This window comes from Tachypleus tridentatus, chromosome 2 (assembly GCF_004210375.1).
Source record: "Tachypleus tridentatus isolate NWPU-2018 chromosome 2, ASM421037v1, whole genome shotgun sequence".
Classification (NCBI taxonomy): Eukaryota; Metazoa; Arthropoda; class Merostomata; order Xiphosura; family Limulidae; genus Tachypleus; species Tachypleus tridentatus.
In genome coordinates, this window is record NC_134826.1 from 41792843 (window position 1) to 41813748 (window position 20906).

The following is a 20906-nucleotide window of genomic DNA, read 5'->3' on the forward strand; positions in this document are numbered from 1 at the left end:
ACTGCGTCATAAGTTTGGGTATTTCCCATTTGTTGCTCCTCAGGAGACGGTTTTTGAAAATAGCGCCAGTAATACAATAAAATGAAAAATAATAAAAAAGCATACGATACTTGTTTAGCGAATTTTGCGATATTAAAGATTTTTTTTTAAATAAATAAATCTGTGGCACAGTTTAAAGCGAAGAAACAAGCGCTTATGCAGAACTCATGGATTTATATGGGTAAAAGAAAGAAAGATAAAGATTTATTTTTCGAATTATTCGATATTAAATATTGTTTAATATCATATAATTCACTATATGAATATCATATAATGCTTTATTATTGAATATTTTACTTTACGGCATTACTGGTGTTATTTTTAAAACGATCTATTGGTGGACACCAAACGGAAATGTCACTAGGTTTAATATGCGAACTTTTCGAAGGATCTACATTGTCATGTACAGAATATAAGATAATAATAGGAAACCATATAACCCGAGCGCTTTCGAAGTTAATCAAAACAGTCCTGGATTTTATGTTTGTGTGTCACAACGTCACTTTATTATTTGTAATTTCAAAGAGCAGACCTTATTTCATCAATGAACAACTAGGAATGTCTACAGCTAAGTATGGCGGATAGTTAAGTGACGTTGTAATACGATTTAATATTTTTGCTTTTAAATTATTTTTAACACACGTTTTTTTTCCTGATTTCGTGAATATAAGAACATTGTGTGGTTGATTTGTTGCTAAGAAAATAAAATATTTTGGTTGCGAAAAAACAACAACAAAGTATTTTTGTTGTGAACAACTTCTGTGAAAGGTAAGTAATGTACAAGAAACAACAGCTGAAACACATGGTCTGTCTATCAAAATCTAGTTCTGTTAAAAACACATTAAATAAAAGTTTAAGTTTAAGGAAACAAAAGTAAGTTTCATTTTATGAGTTTTGTAGTTCTTTGTATAAGTTTTAGTTGTTTTTCAGTAAAGCCACGGTATACTAACTACCGTTTTCCAGCGCAAGGTATCGAACTCCGAACATTAGTGTTGTAAGTCTGTAAACATAACACTACCTCACTGGAAAAGGAACATATTTTTACACTGATCGTAACAACAGCGGATTAATTTTAATTGAATACACCTAGCAAACATATTTTATCTAAATGATAATTATTTTATTAATATTAATGTTGTGAGAGTGTAATTAAAATTGTATACGTTTCAAAATATTAAAAGAAGGTGTAAACAAAAAATAAGGGTTATGTTATTGTGGATTTTAAAGATATATTTGTGTTGAATTAAATTTAACAACTACTTAACTTATTAGTTTTCCTCAGAAAGATGTTTCTACTCAGTTCTTTACAGTTTTTCGTCTGTCACAAATATTTAGTTTTTATTGGATGACTTGATTTTTATTTATGTATTTTTTACTACCATAATTACCACCAGCTGGAGTAACTGTCCTTTTCTCTTCTGTAGAGAACATTCAAGGCTTCCTTTTTCGAAACACCACGTTTTTTCTTAGTAATATTGCTATGCGAATATTATTTTTCATAAAGGCTGTGACTTATGCTTCCAGTCATGAATTTCTCAGAGCAGCATTGCACTATCGAATATCGAGGAATTTGCAAAGAACTGTAGCGGGCACACCTCATAATTATCAAATCGTTTTTATAAAACGCATTTAACCGTCTGTACTATATTATATAAATTAGAAAAGCAAATTTCAATATATTTTTTCAATATATTGTGAATTTAAACGTATTGACTGCTAGAATAAGTTGTTGTAAAAAGAGAAATCTATATAACCATGTACCTTAGGACGGCTTGTATGGATATTAACACTTTTATTGATAGGCAGAGGACAACATTTCGACCTTCCTAGTTCATCTTCAGGTTAACAAAGAGAGGGAGTTTAAACTGACTTTTGCCGGACACATGTCTTAGGGACGAGAGTATAAACGAGTAGAGGATTGTAGGGGGCGTTGCAGTTGGATATTAAGCTATTAATTAGTATAGGTATAAAGGTGTTCCTTTATATTGGTTTAATTTTGATTTTAATTGCTGTATAACTAGGGCTTCTTTGATTTTGCGTTTGTTTATATTTGTTTTCCTTACTATCTGGGAGTTTTCTATGGTTATGTTGTGTTTATTTGATTTACAGTGTTCAAAAGTGTGTGAAGGTGTTGTTGTTTTTTTGTGTTCCTTGAATCTAGTTTCCATTTTTCTGCTCCTTTCTCCAATACAGAAGTTGTGGCAGTTGTTGTATTGTATTTTATAAATTATATTAGTGTTGTGTTTGTCAGTGTAGTTTCTACATAGTATGGAATTTAGTTTTGAACCTGTGTTTTGAATAAATTTGGTGTTTATTGGAATGTTGTATTGTTGTAAGTTTTTTTCCAAATGTTGGTTATTTTTCGCTGATGTCGGGAACATATGGTATGCAGCAGGTTTTGTAGTTTGTTATATCATGAGATTTATTGTTGCTTGTTTGTTGTTGATCTAGGTGTGTGCGTATAATTTTTTAACGGTTTTGGAAGAAATTTGTTGATGTTATGTTAATGAAGTGTTGTTTTATTTTGTTGACTTCATCGGTAATTTTATCGGGTGAACATAGTTTTGTGACTGTGTTTATTTGGTTTCTTAATATGTTGAGTTTTTGTTTTGTTTTATGTGCTGAGTCCCACAGAATGTATAATTCAGTTTGGGTGATTTTTCTGTTGATTTATATTTTGAATTGTGTATCAGTTCTTGTGATTTTGAAGTTAAGAAATGCTATTTGATTAGTTTTTTCCTGTTCACAGGTGAACTTAATGTTGGGGTTATCGGGTTAAAGTAATTAAAAAAAACTAAGTGTGTGTTCTGTAGATGTAAAACCAACAGTTGTATCATCAACATACCTGTACCAATATAGTGATGGGTGTAAGGCTGAACTGATCACTTGTGATTCAACCACCAAAACTAACTTTATGTTCAATGACCAAAACTACGTACAAATAAATGGCCTAAGTATGGGGAATCCAGTGTCACCAGTTCTAGCCAACATTTTTATGACACAGATTGAATCACAAGTGATCAGTTCACAGATGTCCAAACTCCTGTGAATACGGAGGTTACATCAAAACTGGCTATTAAGGCTTTATGATTTAGTTGATTAAGAATATATTTAAAGTTAAAAGAGTCTTTGAAAAAGGAGATGACTGATGTTACATATTTAGAAAATGCCCACATTATATATTTACCGAGATTGTAGTTAAAAATTATACAACCAGTTTTTGGAGATAGTGTTTCCTTAAGATTACAGTGGTATTATTGTATTAACGTCTTATTATTTCATTGTTTTTCTATATCATTAGGAGAAAATTGCCCCTTAAATAACTAGCTCCAAATACGCGGTTATATTTTGAGATGTGGGATTGAGTAAAAATATCTATTACGAAAGATGTATCCGCAATGGTCTGTGCTTTTTATGGATACTTTTTAAAAATCAGGATACATTTTATTTTTATACTATAAGTCACTTTTTAGTTTGTGTAAACAATTTCTGCTCAAACATCATGAAAAGACTTTCAAAACAATTGAAAACTTTAACTAAACTAACGACGTCAAACTAATTCATTTCCTTTTTTGAGAACTTTACCAGAACACAAACCGAAACTTCACTGAGGTATATAACTCGAGAAAACCAGCAAAAGCCCGGCATGGCCAGGTGGTTAAGGCACTCGATTTATAATCTGAGGATCGCGGGTTTGAATCCCCGTCACACCAAACATATACACCCTTTCACCCGTGGGGTCGTTATATGTGACGGTCAGTCCCACTATTCGTTGGTAAAAGAGTAGTCCAAGAGTTGGTGGCTGTGGGTGGTGATGACTAGCTGCCTTCCCTCTAGTCTTACACAGCTAAATTAGGGGCGGCTAGCACAGATAACCCTTGAGTGGCTTTGCGCGAAATTAAAAAACAAACAAACAATCCATCACATTTCATATATACTTGGAATCATTATCTTGCTCGAAAGTGAATGCACTTTTAACAGGGTAATTTCTTGAGAAGGTATGAAGAAACTAATATTATACTTGCTGTACATGCCAGCCGTTAGGATGCCATCAGTTTTGTATATATTTCCAATACCATTAACTGGGATACAACCCACACCTGTGTTGACTCCATTATGCTCGCACTGTAGATATTATACATTGATTCCATCCGGAAAACTGTCGCTAACTATTTCCAAACAATTTGAATTCATTTGTCTGGTAACCCTTGATTTTAGATTTGTAAATCCGTAGACTTACCGCTGTACCTTCGGGGTCTTCGTATTAATATTTGTTCTTTTACGATATTTAACGTACTCGCATGTTTGGTTTTCAACAACTTTTTCCGGAAAAATACATTTTAAATTCCTTGACGTGGTAGGTGGCGCACATTTCGCTTATTAACTTCACTTTAGATATAGAACATCTAAATCATCCATAAGGAACATCTGTTGAATTAAGTTTTCCACTTTAATATTTTAAGGTGTGCTTCGTGATTAGGTAATGCCGGATTTTGACTGTTTATCAACATTTTGTAGATTTTTCTTCACGAAGTCAACTTTTTATAATTTCTGAATGTAAATACATTGTTCAAAGCCGTTTAGTTCTAGTAATCAATTTTCTAATGAACGAAACTGTTATAAAGTCCATAACAACTCAATAACCTTCAGTTTCATTATGACGTAACGTTTGTCTGATAAAATTTTGACAAAATATATTATTGTTATCCAGTAATATTTTCTTACTCTTGTTTAAAAAAAAAAAAATTGATTAAATTTATCAAAATTGTAAGATCCGCAAAAGAAGTTGATTAATTAAACAAAAACACTTCTGAAACACTTTTCACGCATAAATATCGAGCCAGAACTATTTTTGGCATTGTTTAAGATACTGAAAATCTCTGGGATTTTCTAACGAGCAAAATGACGCCTAAAGGAAATTTTAAAAAAATGAAGCAAAATTCTACGTATTTGTGTGTGGATGTTCAACATAGGATCCTAAACTTCTTGTAAGAATTTTCCTTATTTCACTAAATTCTAATAAGACAAGTCTTATACAAGTGAAAGGCTGTGGAAAGAACACGTAATAATGAGACCTGTCAGTTTGACCTATCAGTCTCAAGCTTATAAGATGTCGTACTGTCTTCCAAACCTACAAGCAAAAGTCTGGCGATGTAAACCATATTGCGCATGCTCGTCAGTCTTTCCAACAAACAATACATTTAGGCTGTACGTGTATTTACCAACCTTGCGACATCACACTTTATTACGTTTTTGATCTAATGCAATACCTCTATATATGTTTTTTCTCGAGCAGAAAATGAAACCTATAATAAACGTATCTGTTTAAATTGTCATAGAGAAAAACAATTGTAGTTAATTACCTTTGTATTTTTGTTGTTTAAATTGAACTTAATTTCAGTTGGAAAAGTAAACCTTTATTTTGTAAAACGTGAGCTACAGTCACGAAAATTGATAAAGCTGAGATGCTTACATCTCATATCTATTAGTGTTTTGCTTTTGTTAGATCATTTGTGGAAAACGTTCAACTAAAAACCAAAACTCTACTTTTCTATGTAGCAAACAATGAGTTGAATACTTCTATTAGAACTACAACAAAGGTGCCAGTCCACGAACCGAAGATCTATTACTCCAACAATTCAAAAAGGATAGAACCATTTAAGGAGCGTCAACGTCCTAGTTCCATCAGCTTTGTTGCTAATGGTAATTATAGTAAGTCAAATATGGTGTACAAGATATGTTGTTAACAACAACCAATATCCCGTTCTCTTGTCTTTATGTTTAGATAGAGGAGTGATTATTATCAAATATATTTCTAATAGGACAATAGTGCTAGACCTGTTATATTTATATAAAGTATAACCTTTATTCGATACCTCAGGAGTGTTTATTTGTGGTTGTAAAGGTGTCGGTAGAAAAAGATTGAGATGACATAATGTGTTTCTTCAGTGGAAAAGTTCTAGTTAAAGGTTAGTAGAATAACAAAAGTAAAGACAGACAGTGTGTTATTTGTTTCTTCAAATCAGTTGCTTTGTAAGTGTTTTCTTTTGTTTTTGAACTGTTTGAAGAACTAAATTAACCTACAGTTACTTCAAGTTGATTTATGTCATTCCATTCACTATTACAAACAAGTTAACGTAACCATCTTTCAATTTGAGTTTTAAATCCCATGTTTTTTTGGTTTTGTTTACAAAATCCGACATTATTTTTAAACGTATTTCTCTGTACTTCCTATATTTTGTTTTCCATTGTTACAAGTTTACACGAATGACATTAAAGTAACGAATATCTTAAGAGTACAGTTTAGTATAGTGAAAAGTAATTACAATGTCTGAACTATGTTCTATGGGAATTTCTGACTAACTAGAGAGACCTGTGGGTTGTTTCATAATTCAGCAGTACCATGTTACGCACGTAACACTAATAATTTCTTGGTCATTACGCACTATCACGTTATGCGTTTCTGTACCAAATATTTTAAATTTTGTGCTTTGTTTAAAAATGTTGTCTAATCGAAATTAAGTGCGGAAAACTGATACTAAGAACAGTTCATGGTGCCAAAATAAATTATAGTATGGTTATTGAATTACCAAATAAAATGTTGTGCATTTTTATTCACTTAATATTATGAAATTGGTCAACTATTTTTATCGTAGTGCTTAGTTTTACAAAATAACAATGTCGTTGTTTGTTGTGATAATACAGATGATGCACTACAAAAAATTCTTGCTTTGATTTGTAGTAATACAGGTTTTGTGTAGGGTAGTTACAATAGCAAATCATAGGTAGCGTTATATCTAGAAATTTCCCAGTTCATTTATTTGACGATTACATAAAGAAATCTATTTTTTAAATTATTTGTGTGATAACTTATTAATGTTTCATTTAATTTTAAATATATTTTTTAACTTGTAGGCCCACCATTACTTTCAGAAACAGACGTTGCTGTAAAGGATAAATGGGAAAAAATATTGGGTTCTAATTATGAAGTTGTGGTAAGAAAATGAATATTTTATTTTTTAATTTCAACTAACACTTTGTGTATAATATATATTTGATGTTCGCGCATGCGTCCACGCACATAGGTTCGGCATGGTTAAGGCACTTGACTCGTAATCTGAGGGTTGCGGATTTGAATCCCCGTCACAACAAACATGTTCGCTGTTTCAGCCGTGGGGGCTTTATAATGTGACGGTCAATTTTACTATTGTTGGTAACAGAGTAGCCCAAAAGTTGACGGTGGGTGGTGATGACTAAATGCCTTTCCTTTAGTTTTACACAGCTAAATTAGGGACGACTAGTGCAGGTAGCCCTCGAGTAGCTTTGCGTGAAATTTAAAAAAACAAACAAACAAGACACCTCCTAAAATCACTTTTATCATTTCGATCTTCATGAATATTTTTTACCTTTCACAAAGATAAAATAATACATTTGTAAAGTCAAGAAATGTGTTTTATTCACTTACTACTATTTTCTTTGCCAGTCCCTGTATAGAGGGTGCGTACCAGAGAATTGGAAGTTATCTGATCGATTTTATATCTTTTAGGGAGGTGATAAAAATATCCCAGAAATTATAGACCCATTAGTCTTACATCAGATGTGGAAAAAGTTTTTGAAAGTCTGTTGAAAGATACTCTGCAAAGTAACTTAATAAAGTGTAAAATGTTATTGGATACTCAACATGGTCTCCGGATTTACAACGCTACAATCAGGGGTTCGATTCCCCTCGGTGGGCTGAGCAGATAACCTTGGCCTGGCATGGCCTAGCGCGTTAAGGCGTGCGCTTCGTAATCTGAGGGTCGTGGGTTCGCGCCCGAGTCGCGCCAAACATGCTCGCCCTCCCAGCCGTGGGGGCGTTATAATGTAACGGTCAATCCCACTATTCGTTGGTAAAAGAGTAGCCCAAGAGTTGGCGGTGGGTGGTGATGACTAGCTACCTTCCCTCTAGTCTTACACTGCTAAATTAGGGACGGCTAGCACAGATAGCCCTCGAGTAGCTTTGTGCGAAATTCCAAAAACAAACAAACAAACAAACTCAACATGGTTTCAGGAAAGAAAAATCTTGTCTGACAAATATTTTGACATTCCTTGTATACGTTACTGATCATATAGACGAGTCTATGGGTGTAGATTTGGTGTATCCGAATTTTAAGAAATAATTTGACAAGGTGTTCCATAAAAAAGTCTTGTAAAATTTGTCTTTGTAAGTGTGGAAGATGACTAATTGGACAGAAGAGTAACTGGATGGAAGAAATCAGAGGGCTGTTGCAAATGGAGTTCAGTCAAACTCGATTAATATCACGTGGGATACCTCAGGGCTTAATCTTAGGATCTTTGGACTTTCTTATTTACATCAGTGGCATAGAAGGAATAGTCAATAAATTACTTAAATTTGTAGATGGTATTAAGGTTCGAGATGTTGCTAGCTGTGAAGAGTGTGTTACTGCTTTACATAAGGATTTAGATCATTTATTGAGTTTGGCGAATAAGTGGCAAATGGGTTTTAATTATAATAAATGCAATATAATGCATGTGAGTTATCATATATTGAATTATACGTATAATTTGGATTGGAGTAACGTTAACAATGTCGTGAAAAAAAGGGATCTTGGTGTAATGGTCGATAAATCTCTAAATCTATCCAAATAGTGAGCTGTAGCTGTTGGTATAAATCTCTAAATCTATCCAAACAGTGAGCTGTAGCTGTTGGTATAAATCTCTAAATCTATCCAAACAGTGAGCTGTAGCTGTTGGTATAAATCTCTAAATCTATCCAAACAGTGAGCTGTAGCTGTTGGTATAAATCTCTATAGCTATCCAAACAGTGAGCTGTAGCTGATGGTATAAATCTCTAACTCTATCCAAACAGTGAGCTGTAGCTGTTGGTATAAATCTCTATAGCTATCCAAACAGTGAGCTGTAGCTGTTGGTATAAATCTCTAAATCTATCCAAACAGTGAGCTGTAGCTGTTGGTATAAATCTCTAAATCTATCCAAACAGTGAGCTGTAGCTGTTGGTATAAATCTCTAAATCTATCCAAACAGTGAGCTGTAGCTGTTGGTATAAATCTCTAAATCTATCCAAACAGTGAGCTGTAGCTGTTGGTATAAATCTCTAAAATCTATCCAAACAGTGAGCTGTAGCTGTTGGTATAAATCTCTATAGCTATCCAAACAGTGAGCTGTAGCTGTTGGTATAAATCTCTAAATCTATCCAAACAGTGAGCTGTAGCTGTTGGTATAAATCTCTAAATCTATCCAAACAGTGAGCTGTAGCTGTTGGTATAAATCTCTAAATCTATCCAAACAGTGAGCTGTAGCTGTTGGTATAAATCTCTATAGCTATCCAAACAGTGAGCTGTAGCTGTTGGTATAAATCTCTAAATCTATCCAAACAGTGAGCTGTAGCTGTTGGTATAAATCTCTAAATCTATCCAAACAGTGAGCTGTAGCTGTTGGTATAAATCTCAAAATCTATCCAAACAGTCTGCTGTAGCTGTTGGTATAAATCTCTATAGCTATCCAAACAGTGAGCTGTAGCTGTTGGTATAAATCTCTAAATCTATCCAAACAGTGAGCTGTAGCTGTTGGTATAAATCTCTATATCTATCCAAACAGTGAGCTGTAGCTGTTGGTATAAATCTCTATAGCTATCCAAACAGTGAGCTGTAGCTGTTGATATAAATCTCTAAAGCTATTCAAACAGTGAGCTGTTGCTGTTGGTATAAATATCTAAAGCTATCCAAACTGTGAGCTATAGCTGTTGGTATAAATACCTAAAGCTATCCAAACAGTGAGCTGTAGCTGTTGGTATAAATACCTAAAGCTATCCAAACAGTGAGCTGTAGCTGTTGGTATAAATCTCTAAAGCTATCCAAACAGTGAGCTGTAGCTGTTTGTAAGGCTAATAGGATTTTAGGTTGTATTTACAGAGATATTGAATACGAATCTAAAGAGGTTATAATTTCATTCTAGAGGTCACTGGTTAGGCAGAATGTGGAGTATCGTGTTCAGTCTTGGGGTCCTTATTTTAGGAAAGATATCGAATTGTTAGAAAGAGCTTAGAGAAAGGTTACTAGAATGGTTTCTGGGATGGAGAAGTTGTATTAGGAGAAGCTGAACTCTCTCAAATTGTCTTCTTTTGGAAAAGGAGACTTAAAGGGATCTTGTTAAAATTATTAAGATAATTGTTGAGGTATAATCTTTTATCATACTTAACAATGTTTATCTTCACAGATATCCCACTTTGCATTTGAAACCCGGTTTTTAGCGGCATAAGTCCAAAGACATGTCACTGGAAGTGGGGAGAAGGGGAGAAGACGAAAAGAATAAGTACATTATGTTACGGAAAGTTAATGTTTTCGTGACGAAAAACACACACAAAGTCACGAGAATAATTTGTTCACAAAAAACAAATATCACATATTTTACACGTATAGCTATTGAAATTAAGAAATGATTTAAAATAATAAAAAATGACCATTGATCTTTGAAGGGTATAAGGCTGACTTTAAGTTTTATTTAAAGTTAATTTATTTTAGAATATGGAACAACCGAGACGGAACAACAGGTTCCTTGTTGTTCCAAAAAGTTGTTATCAGTGTGAAATACACATAGCTAAAGGGATGAAGAACCCGTATGTACGTAACAACAAGTCAGGATTGAAATATATGTGATCATTTGGATTCCACGTGGTCAGAAACTATGGCCACAACTACTAACTATTACCTTGATCAGAGACAAGCTTGCTTGCACACGTGTCAATGTCCTTATGGTCATGCCAGTTCACCAGATGTCATTGGATCTCATTCTTAACCAACAAACATGGCCCGACATGGTCAGGTGGTTAAGGCGCTCGACTCGTAATCTGAGGGTTGCCGGTTTGAATCCGCGTCACACCAAACATGCTCTTCATTTCAACTGTGGGGGCCTTATAAGTTACAGTCAATCCCACTATTCGTCGGTAGAAGAGTAGCCCAAGAGTTGGCGGTGGGTGGTGATGACTAGCTGCCTTCCCTCTAGTCTTACACTGCTATATTAGGGATGGCTAGCGCAGATAGCCCTCGAATAGCTTTGAGTGAAATTCCCAGAACAAAGAAACATAAAGCAACAAACTATTCTAACTTTGTAGTGGTCAAGTGACGGCTACAAACATGTTATTATAAAACTCAACTTAACAGCATAGACAAAGAGGAATCTCACTTTCTTATAGTTACTGACGTTACAATCGAGTAATAGGTTCTAGTTCTAGTGGTGAACGTATGGTATTCGTTTCAGATAAACGTTGTGGAACATTTTTAATATGATTGTATTAACCTCGACTATTTCTCCTATTTATTAGATTGATCAGTTTTTCAAGCTTCCCGGCACCAGTTTGGGAATCAGCCTTACGGGAACTGTCGACGTAGAAGGAGAGAGAGAGCTACGTCCTCACCATTATCTTCGCTCTATTTGTAACGATGGACCTGTCGGTCGAAACGGAAAGTTAAGAAGCGGAGACGAACTGTTGGAGGTTGGGTCGCTAGATAAAGTTTAAATGTTGGATCGTACGGAAACTTTCGTAACTTATCTTTATCTTTTTCTAATAATAATATATTATATTAAACTTTATTTAATGAGTGTTTACCGATTTACCATTGGAATATTTCTGTTTTGCTTAGTGAGCGTCTAATTATTTACCACTGGAATATTTCTGTTTTATTTAGTGAGCGTCTAATTATTTACAATTGGAATGTTTCTGTTTTATTTAGTGAGGGTCTAATTATTTACCATTGGGATGTTTCTGTTTTATTTAGTGAGCGTCTAATTATTTACAATTGGAATGTTTCTGTTTTATTTAGTGAGCGTCTAATTATTTACCACTGGAATATTTCTGTTTTATTTAGTGAGGGTCTAATTATTTACAATTGGAATGTTTCTGTTTTATTTAGTGAGCGTCTAATTATTTACAATTGGAATGTTTCTGTTTTACTTAGTGAGGGTCTAATTATTTACCATTGGGATGTTTCTGTTTTACTTAGTGAGGGTATAATTATTTACTATTGGAATGTTTCTGTTTTACTTAGTGAGGGTCTAATTATTTACCATTGGAATGTTTCTGTTTTACTTAGTGAGGGTCTAATTATTTACCATTGGAATGTTTCTGTTTTACTTAGTGAGCGTCTAGTTATTTACCATTGGAATGTTTCTGTTTTACTTAGTGAGCGTCTAATTATTTACCATTGGAATGTTTCTGTTTTACTTAGTGAGCGTCTAATTGTTTACCATTGGAATGTTTCTGTTTTATTTAGTGAGCGTCTAATTATTTACCATTGGAATGTTTCTGTTTTATTTAGTGAGCGTCTAATTATTTACAATTGGAATGTTTCTGTTTTACTTAGTGAGGGTCTAATTATTTACCATTGGAATGTTTCTGTTTTACTTAGTGAGGGTTATTTACTATTGGAATGTTTCTGTTTTACTTAGTGAGCGTCTAATTATTTACCATTGGAATGTTTCTGTTTTACTTAGTGAGCGTCTAATTATTTACCATTGGAATGTTTCTGTTTTATTTAGTGAGCGTCTAATTATTTACAATTGGAATGTTTCTGTTTTATTTAGTGAGCGTCTAATTATTTACAATTGGAATGTCTAATTATTTACCATTGGGATGTTTCTGTATTTACTATTGGAATGTTTCTGTTTTACTTAGTGAGGAATGTCTAATTATTTACCATTGGAATGTTTCTCTTTCACGTAGCTAATGTCTAATTTATTACCGTTGGAATGGTTTTTTAATTTTTTCACATGTTACCATGAGAAAGCAAATGGAGAAGTGTTTTTCCAGTTACTAGTGAGTGTAAATCTGTGTTAAGAAAGCCATACATACCGGGCCTGTGAGTGAAAGATGTATTTTATGTAAATAAATAACCTTCGTTTTCATACCTTCTTCGGTTTCTTATTGTAAAGGTTGTTGAAAGTAACTCAGGACAGTACAATAATATATTTTGTAAATGTTTCTTGTGCTTCAAAGGATTGTACGAGTTGTAAATACGCTTATCACACAAACAGACTGACAAAGGACCGAAGCTGACCTTAGAAGGTCAAATCGTTGTTCTGTACTTTATTTTAATTAAAGTTTTAATACCCCTACCAGCGATCTCTAGACTATAATGAAATACTGTCTAGACAGAATTTATATAAAACTAATGAGACACTCTTGGACGTGGTAAAAGTCTTACTTCGCCAAGCGTAATACGTGTTATAATATATTACGTCTTTGTCTCTAGACAAATTTCACAAGAGTTATGTCTCCCACTAACTCCCGATCTGTGGCTCACGGGTTCGAATCGCCGTTATTGAACATGCACATCTTTTCAGTTAAGGGTTCATTATAATGTGATGGCCAACTCCATTATTATGATATAGTAGATATAACTAAAAATGGAATTTTAGACTGTTTGTTTAGAATGTTCGTGCCAAACTACAAAAGAGCTGTCCACGCTAACCATCCATAAGTGGCCCGGCATGGCTAGATAGTACTTCACTCGAATTTTGAGGGTCGCGGGTTCGAATCCCCGTCACACCTAACATGCTCGCCCTTTCAGCCGTGTGAACGTTATAATGTGACAGTCAATCCCACTATTCGTTCGTAAAAGAGTAGCCGAAGAGTTAGCGATGGGTGGTGATAACTAGTTGCCTTTTCTCTAGTCTTATACTGTTAAATTAGGGACGGCTAGCGCAAATAACCCATGTGTAGCTTTGCGCGAAAATAAAAAACAACAAACAAACAAGCTCCGTGTGTGCCTGACACATCAGTTCAAATAATTTTCTCGATGTTGCTACCTACATTCATTCACTCGCAAACTGATATCGTCCTGATGAATAAAGTTATTTGGTTATTTCAAAATAATATTTATATTTCGTTAAAGAATAACATAATGATTAAACAGGTTCACATGATCGTATAGTCTAATGTATTAGCATGAAACTCTTCAGTTAATAAGAAAAGTATAATAATTATGTTTTTTTACCCGAAAACTACACCAGAGGGTGTCTCGCTTTGTCGGCCAATAGGAATTGAACCTTGAATTACACAATTGTATTTTCGTAGATTCATCATTGATTTATCGAGGGACAAAAATTATGTCATTCAGCTTCCGTGAAGCATTGTTTTAATCTCGTTAACTTAGTGTTTGTTTGTATTTTATTTGACGAAATGATTGCTAAAGAGTAAAGTTTATTGTTTACAGTAAGTTAAAGTTTTCACAATTTTTTTTACTTCATCAGGTTTTTAAACAACTTTTTATTTATTTACTTATTTATCCGCAAAACTCCTTGTCAGTCTATAAATCTAGTGGTTACAGTAATTGAAATTAAAATGAATCCTATAAACTTCCTGTTTATCTTGTTGGTTCTTCACACGAAGCGTTGCAACAGGAAAAATGTTAAATTACTAAATATGGTGCAATAGGGAGATGCTATTGATAGCGAGATGTAGGAAAAAAAAAACAAGTTGGTAATGCGAGGTTTAAGTAATATTGTAGAATATATTTTGTTTGTTTGTTTGAATTTCGTGCACAGCTACACGAGATCTGTATGCGCTATCCGTCTCTAATTTTGCAGTGTAAGACTATAAGAAAGGCAGCTGGTCATCCCCACCCACCGCCAACTCTTGGGCTACTCTTTTACCAACGAATAGTGGGATTGACCGTCACATTATAACGTCCACACGGCTGAAAGGTCGAGCATGTTTGGTGCGACCGGGATTCGAACCCCCGACCCTCAGATTACGAGTCGAACGCCTTAACCCACCTGGCCATGCCGGGCCGTGGAGAATATGAGTTGATTGAAATGCGACACTGTTTTGCCATAATTACCAGATATTGCGATCCCTCCTCCTAGCGGCACATCTGCGGATTTACAACGCTAGAATCCAGGTTTCGATACTGTGTAGCTTTGTACTTAACTTCAAACAAATATATCTCGAAACACAAACGAAAACAAAGTATTCTTCTTAACAACTATAATTTTGTTACATACAAAAAAAATGCGGTTAGTGTATGAACTTGTGCAGCTGGGATCCGGGGGTCGATCCCCGTAATGGAAAGAGTGCATGCAGCGTATTATGTAACTTTGCACACCATTACAACAACTTTTGCTCATATAAAATAGTTCGTGAAAATTATAAATAATGGAGTGATTTGTGTATTTCAGTAAAATGATACAGTTTGAGGAGGCATGGTTAGATGGTTAGGACATTAGAATGAAATGTGAGGGTCGCGGTTTCGTATCCCTGTCTCACCACACATGCCCACCCTTTCTACCCTGAAGGAGTTATAATGTAACGTTATTAAAGGAGTTGCTGAAGTATGTCGGTGGGTGGTGATGACTAGCTGCCTTCCCGCTAGTCTGGCTCGGTTAAGGTAATCGACTTGTAATCGGAGGGTCGCAGGTTCGAATCCCCGTCACACCAAACATGCTCGCCCTTTTAGCCGTTGAGGCGTTATAATGTGACCATCAATACCACTCTTCATTGGTAAAAGAGTAGCCCAAGAGTTGGCGGTAGGTGGTGATGACTAGCTGCCTTACATTTAGTCTTACACCGCTAAATTAGGGACGGCTAGCGCAGATAGTCCTCGTGTAGCTTTGTATGAAATTCAATCAGTCAACCTGTTTGGAGAATGTGTTGTGAAGTTAAACTGTGTGAACTACAACTGAAAGTCAACTATTCGGAAAAAAGTTAAACTGTGCTGTGTAAGCTGTGAATGAAAGGAAACTGATCAGAGAATGTGTGATCGAGTTGCATCGTGTTAACTAGAGTTGTGAACTTGTTGTTTTTCTCAGCATGGTTTCGGAAACAAAGAAGCCAGTGACGCCTGTTGTAAGTAGTTTTTTATTTTAAGGTTAACTGAATGTCTCGTTGACGATAGAGATAATAATTTTATAGAATGTTATTAAACAAAACCGTTTTATCTTTATAAATCTAATTAAATAACTGCGTGTATTCAACAACTAAGACACTTCCACATCCGTCTTCTTTGAAGCAGTTTTTTTACCTTTTCTGAGGTAGTTTGACAACTATAATTATTAAAAAAATCACGTGAATTTTCTACAATACTTTTAATTCGATTTTCTATGTCTGCTACTCAGGTTAATGGTAAAAAACTCTATGGTTTGAACTACGTCGACGTTGTTACTACCTTGAAAGAGCTTCCAACAGAGATACACCTAGTATGTGGTCGGAATCTCCACCAGTCTTTAGAAAGTATCATACGTCTTTCTGCTAGGACTTTTCGTTCATCTCTTTCTTATCCTCCCTTCACTAGTATCGACTATGAAGTAGCGTCTACAGATGATGCTGAGAGCAAAGGATACGTTTCCGAAACGTCGGGGGGAAGTCTCTTATCTCTAACTCCACTCTCCGAAAGATTAGTGAAAGCCAAGTCTGAAGGTTTTCTCTCTATTGGTGTTTCGCCGGAAACAACGGTTACTAAACTTAAATCTAGGTCTCTAGAGCCCCTAACGGCTTTAGCTATGTGGAGTGATGAGCCACATGTAATTGAACTTCCCAAAGGAGACCGTGGATTAGGATTTAGCATTCTAGACTACGAAGTAAGTCTGCACTCGTAAAATAAGGAAACATTCTGAAAATAAGGGTTAGTATTTGTGACGTCATGATGTACATGTACAAAAATAATCAAGTGACTTCTTTATTCAAAGAAGGTTTACAGTTCTGAAGCAAAGATTAGTTTTAAAACACTTGTTAAATATATGTAGAGCTCTATAAAATATTACATTAGCATAAGCAAATAAAAATATTTTAAAGAATATTCCGTGATGACGAGAAACTCACTTGAAGTAAAAATGTATCACAGGATGGCTGGTATGGGTAGTAACACTCACTAATAAAGTAGAGAGAAACGTTTCGACCTTCTTGGGTCATCTGCTTTATTAATAAATGTTAATACCCATGCCAGCCGTCCTGCGATGCATTTCTAAGAATAATTAGGTATTTAAATTTTTACGAGTCACTCAGAAATTATTATTGGTTTATAGACTGTACAGGTCTGTATATATATATACAAGATTAGTAGAAATTGTTAATTTAAAAGAGGGTATTAGCGATCGTCAAAAAAGGTACAGAAACAAGATGAACTAAAATGCAAAAATTCTATTTCAAGCCTTCCAGTAGTGATTCTTAAAACAAAACAAAACACAAGGCTAGAAATTACTTCCTGTTTATTTTCTAAAGCTAGAAATCTCTATATGGACTCCACGTTTATAGACACTCAGCATGGCCAGGTGGTTAAGGCACTCGATTGGTAATCCAACGGTCGCAGGTTCGAATCCCCCATAACTCCAAACATTGTCGCCCTTTCAGCTGTGGGGGCGTTATAATGTGACGGTCAATCCCACTATTCGTTGGCAAAAGAGTAGCCTAATAGTTTGCGGTCGGTGGTGATGACTAGCTGTCTTCCCTCTGCTAAATTAGGGACGGCTTTGCGCGAAATTCAAAACAAACCAAAACCATGTCTACAGTACTTTTCAATTTTAGTGGAATTAAAATTGGGGTTTGTAGTTTGAGGAAATGATGTATACACTACTTTTAGCCTTACTTTTTGTAGAGTCATTATTTGTAGGGTTGAAAATATAATATTTGTATTTTGATTTATCTTGTTGCTGTGTATTCTTTGATGGTCCGTATTCCCCCCTTTTTAATTAACAGTTTTTATTAATCTTGTTTCTTAATTTCTTTGCATCTACTTTTGTTGGTTTAGAACATTTTACAGCAAGACAAAATTAAGGGGATCGAATTTAGTTTAAAAATACTGTTACAGGTTCTTGCAAAATTCCTGTGTGATCCCACAGTACAGTACGTATCACTTACAATAGTTTTATAATGGAGTCAAACTGTCAGCATTAAGCGCGTAGAAATACAGTTTTTTTGAAAATAAAATAAATATGTCTGAAACATCGCCTTAAATAAAGTTTTGTATTTCTTAAAATAATTATTTACTAAGCCAGGTGGCTTAAACAGCTACTCCTTGCAGCATTGAATCCATAATGTATAGATGGTGTGGTTTGTTTTGAATTTCGCGCAAAGCTACGGAAGAGCTACCTGCGCGAGCCGTCCCTAATTTAGCAGTGAAAGACTAGCGGGAAGGCAGCTAGTCATCACCACCCACCGCCAACTCTTGGGCTACTCTTTTACCAACGAATAGTGGGATTGACTGAGACATTATAACGTCCCCACGGCTGAAAGGGCGAGCCTGTTTGGTGCAACGGGGAATTGAACCCGCGACCCTCGGATTACGGGTCGAGTGCCTTAACCTCCTGGGCATGCCGGGCCTATGTATTTATGACTTTGTAAAACATCATTTTGTGAAAAGTAACCAACTTTTTAAAGAGGTAAGGGATATTTGCAGCGTTTTATATAGTATATCTGTTTAGGTTTGGGTACAAGCTGTAGGATTGTGAGACAATAATATTGATAATAATATAACCAAATGGTCAAAATTTGAGTTTATTGGCCAATTATGAAATCATATTTTGCTTATTATGAATGTTTGAGTGATCTTAGCTGTCGAAAAGGAAAGTTCTGTGTGTTGCTTGAAGAATGAGTATATATTTTTTTAAATGGATTTTGTTCGAATGTTTTATTATAGCTTTGAGGAAATACTTATGCGATCTCTATTATGAACCACTATCGTTTCGTGTTTCATGATTAAGATTCTTTTAAGCTTAACCTGTTTCAGTCCTCGGTTCGAAACTGCATTAACCGTTAAACTAGTAGAACCAAGCTTTAAGTTAAAATGACAGGTACCACAGTCAAAGAAATTTGTATTAGTAGTTAGTAAGTTAGTCTAAAAACATTTTGATGAAACGCGTTTTGTGGTAAGCTATCGGTCAGTTACCTCTTTCTTTCTTTGTGAACCTGACGATGACCGAAGAAGGTCGAAACGTTGTTCGCTTCTCTACATAAAACTTTTCTCAACCCAAACGAGCCGTTTTTACATATATATGAATAGTTTAATATCGTTATGATTTACATGCATTATTAGTGCTGATCAGACTATACATGAGTTTAAATACTTAATTTTTACAGGATCCTATGAACGCCAATGAAACTGTAATTGTAGTACGAAGCCTGGTGCCAGGTGGCATTGCACAGCGAGATGGCCGACTACTTCCTGGAGATCGTTTATTATTTGTCAATGACATCCCCCTGGAAAATGTTTGTCTTGAGACTGCTGTCCAAGCACTAAAGAGTGCATCAAAGGGGGTGGTGAGAATTGGTGTCGCCAAACCTCTTCCCCTCCCCGAAAGTGATCAGGTGAGTGATTCGACTTTTGTGTCCACTAGAGGGCGAAACAGGAGAACACCTGTAAAATAACTCGTAAAAGATGAAAACTAGTAAGAGACAAACGTTTACAGGTTTTTGTGTCCACTGAAACGTCCATTTAATTTGTGTGTGTGTGTGTGGAAAGTGGCTTATAACCAATAAAATAATTTACTGATGATAAGAATAAATATAACGTTTAATAACAGCAAATTCGACACATTTTGAGACTGCATTTGGGCTTATAAATGGTTTTGAAATTGTCCCCGAAGGACGCTTTCAAATGAAATAATAGTCGGGCACAATATAAAGCTTCATCACATTTGATGTTGCTTTAGATACAAACAGTTACAACACTTACCAACGGTGCCTATGAGTTTAGGGTTAAGTGGTGCAACGCTTCAGTTGTTATTATTTCTTGTGTTAGAGAATGCCTTTAATGACTTGGATTTTTATGTTAATGCTTAGCTACTTATGAAAATGTTTGTGGAAAATTCTACCATGTTCGAATAGAGTTTGTTCTTTTCCAGGAGAAACACTGTAATAAAGAAATATAATATTGAAACGTACAGATTGGTATTATGTAGATTTACATAATTTTGATTCGATTTTATCATTATGTGCATATATTTAGTCCAGTTATGTGTCACTGTTTTTTTTATAAGGTTCCAGAAATTACTTATAATTTACTTTTGTCAAAGATTCTCTTCTTATCATGTTTGATAATTCAGGTATCAGGTAACTTTATGTATCAGAAAGTTTTTGAAAAGTCTGTGTAAAATGTTATTTTTGCTGTACATATCAAACTGTCTCTCATTTTGATCGATTATTTCAAAACTGGGAAATATAAACTAAGTTGAAGTCTATAAACAAAGGACAATAAAGTTACTAGCTAATGTGGTGAGTGATTCATTTATTTTGTACGTGAAGTCGTGATGTCATCCTACAATAACGTAATTATATTCCTCTGGTCCGTCACATAAAATATCATCTTTATAAAATATCGTATTCATTTTGTGCTCGGTGATTGGTTATATAATTGAGCGGTTGGTGATTTGAATTTAAACAAACTTTACAAACGATTTAATGACACGTTCATAAAATCAGTTATCAGTTATCAGTTATCAGTTGCTTACTTTGGTATCTCAGTGAAATATATTTCTATTCTAGAAAGTTCAAGTGACCGTTTTAATTAATATTTATTGGGCGTAATATAATTAGAATTAAAGTCTGTTTTTTTTTAGATTTTAGTTAACGATATAAATACTTCTTAATTAGAAGTAAAATCATTTTAAATAAAAAGAAAATAAAAAACTCGTAGATCTCAGAGCCATTGATATATCGTGTAAAGCGTAACCCTCATAGCGACTTGATTAGTCTTGTGTGTGGGATTTGGAAAACCATCATCTGACAATAGAAACTAAACTCCAGATCAAAGTCGAGACGTTTCAATCGAAACGTTAAGCAGCTTGCCTGTCAATACATTGATCGTTTCATCCCTTACAATAAAAGGCTGTTGTGAAAATTCTTGTTAACAGTTTTGCTG

At 34.7% G+C, this 20906-nt stretch overlaps 1 protein-coding gene across 4 annotated transcripts in view; it reads left to right on the plus strand.

Annotated features, from left to right (window-relative positions):
* LOC143241864 (patj homolog) overlaps nt 1-20247 on the plus strand; it is a 234461-nt gene extending 214214 nt beyond the window's left edge. For 2 of the 4 annotated variants that reach the window (XM_076485150.1, XM_076485164.1), the window contains 5 exons: nt 5599-5751; nt 6955-7034; nt 11381-11551; nt 16171-16632; nt 19127-20247. In XM_076485150.1, coding sequence (XP_076341265.1) covers nt 5599-5751; nt 6955-7034; nt 11381-11551; nt 16171-16632; nt 19127-19414 — 1154 coding nt within the window. In that variant the 3' untranslated portion in view covers nt 19415-20247. The remainder of the gene's footprint in view (nt 1-5598; nt 5752-6954; nt 7035-11380; nt 11552-16170; nt 16633-19126) is intronic. The other 2 variants (XM_076485156.1, XM_076485174.1) reach the window with 2 other exon arrangements.
* The last annotated feature ends 659 nt before the right edge of the window (nt 20248-20906 follow it).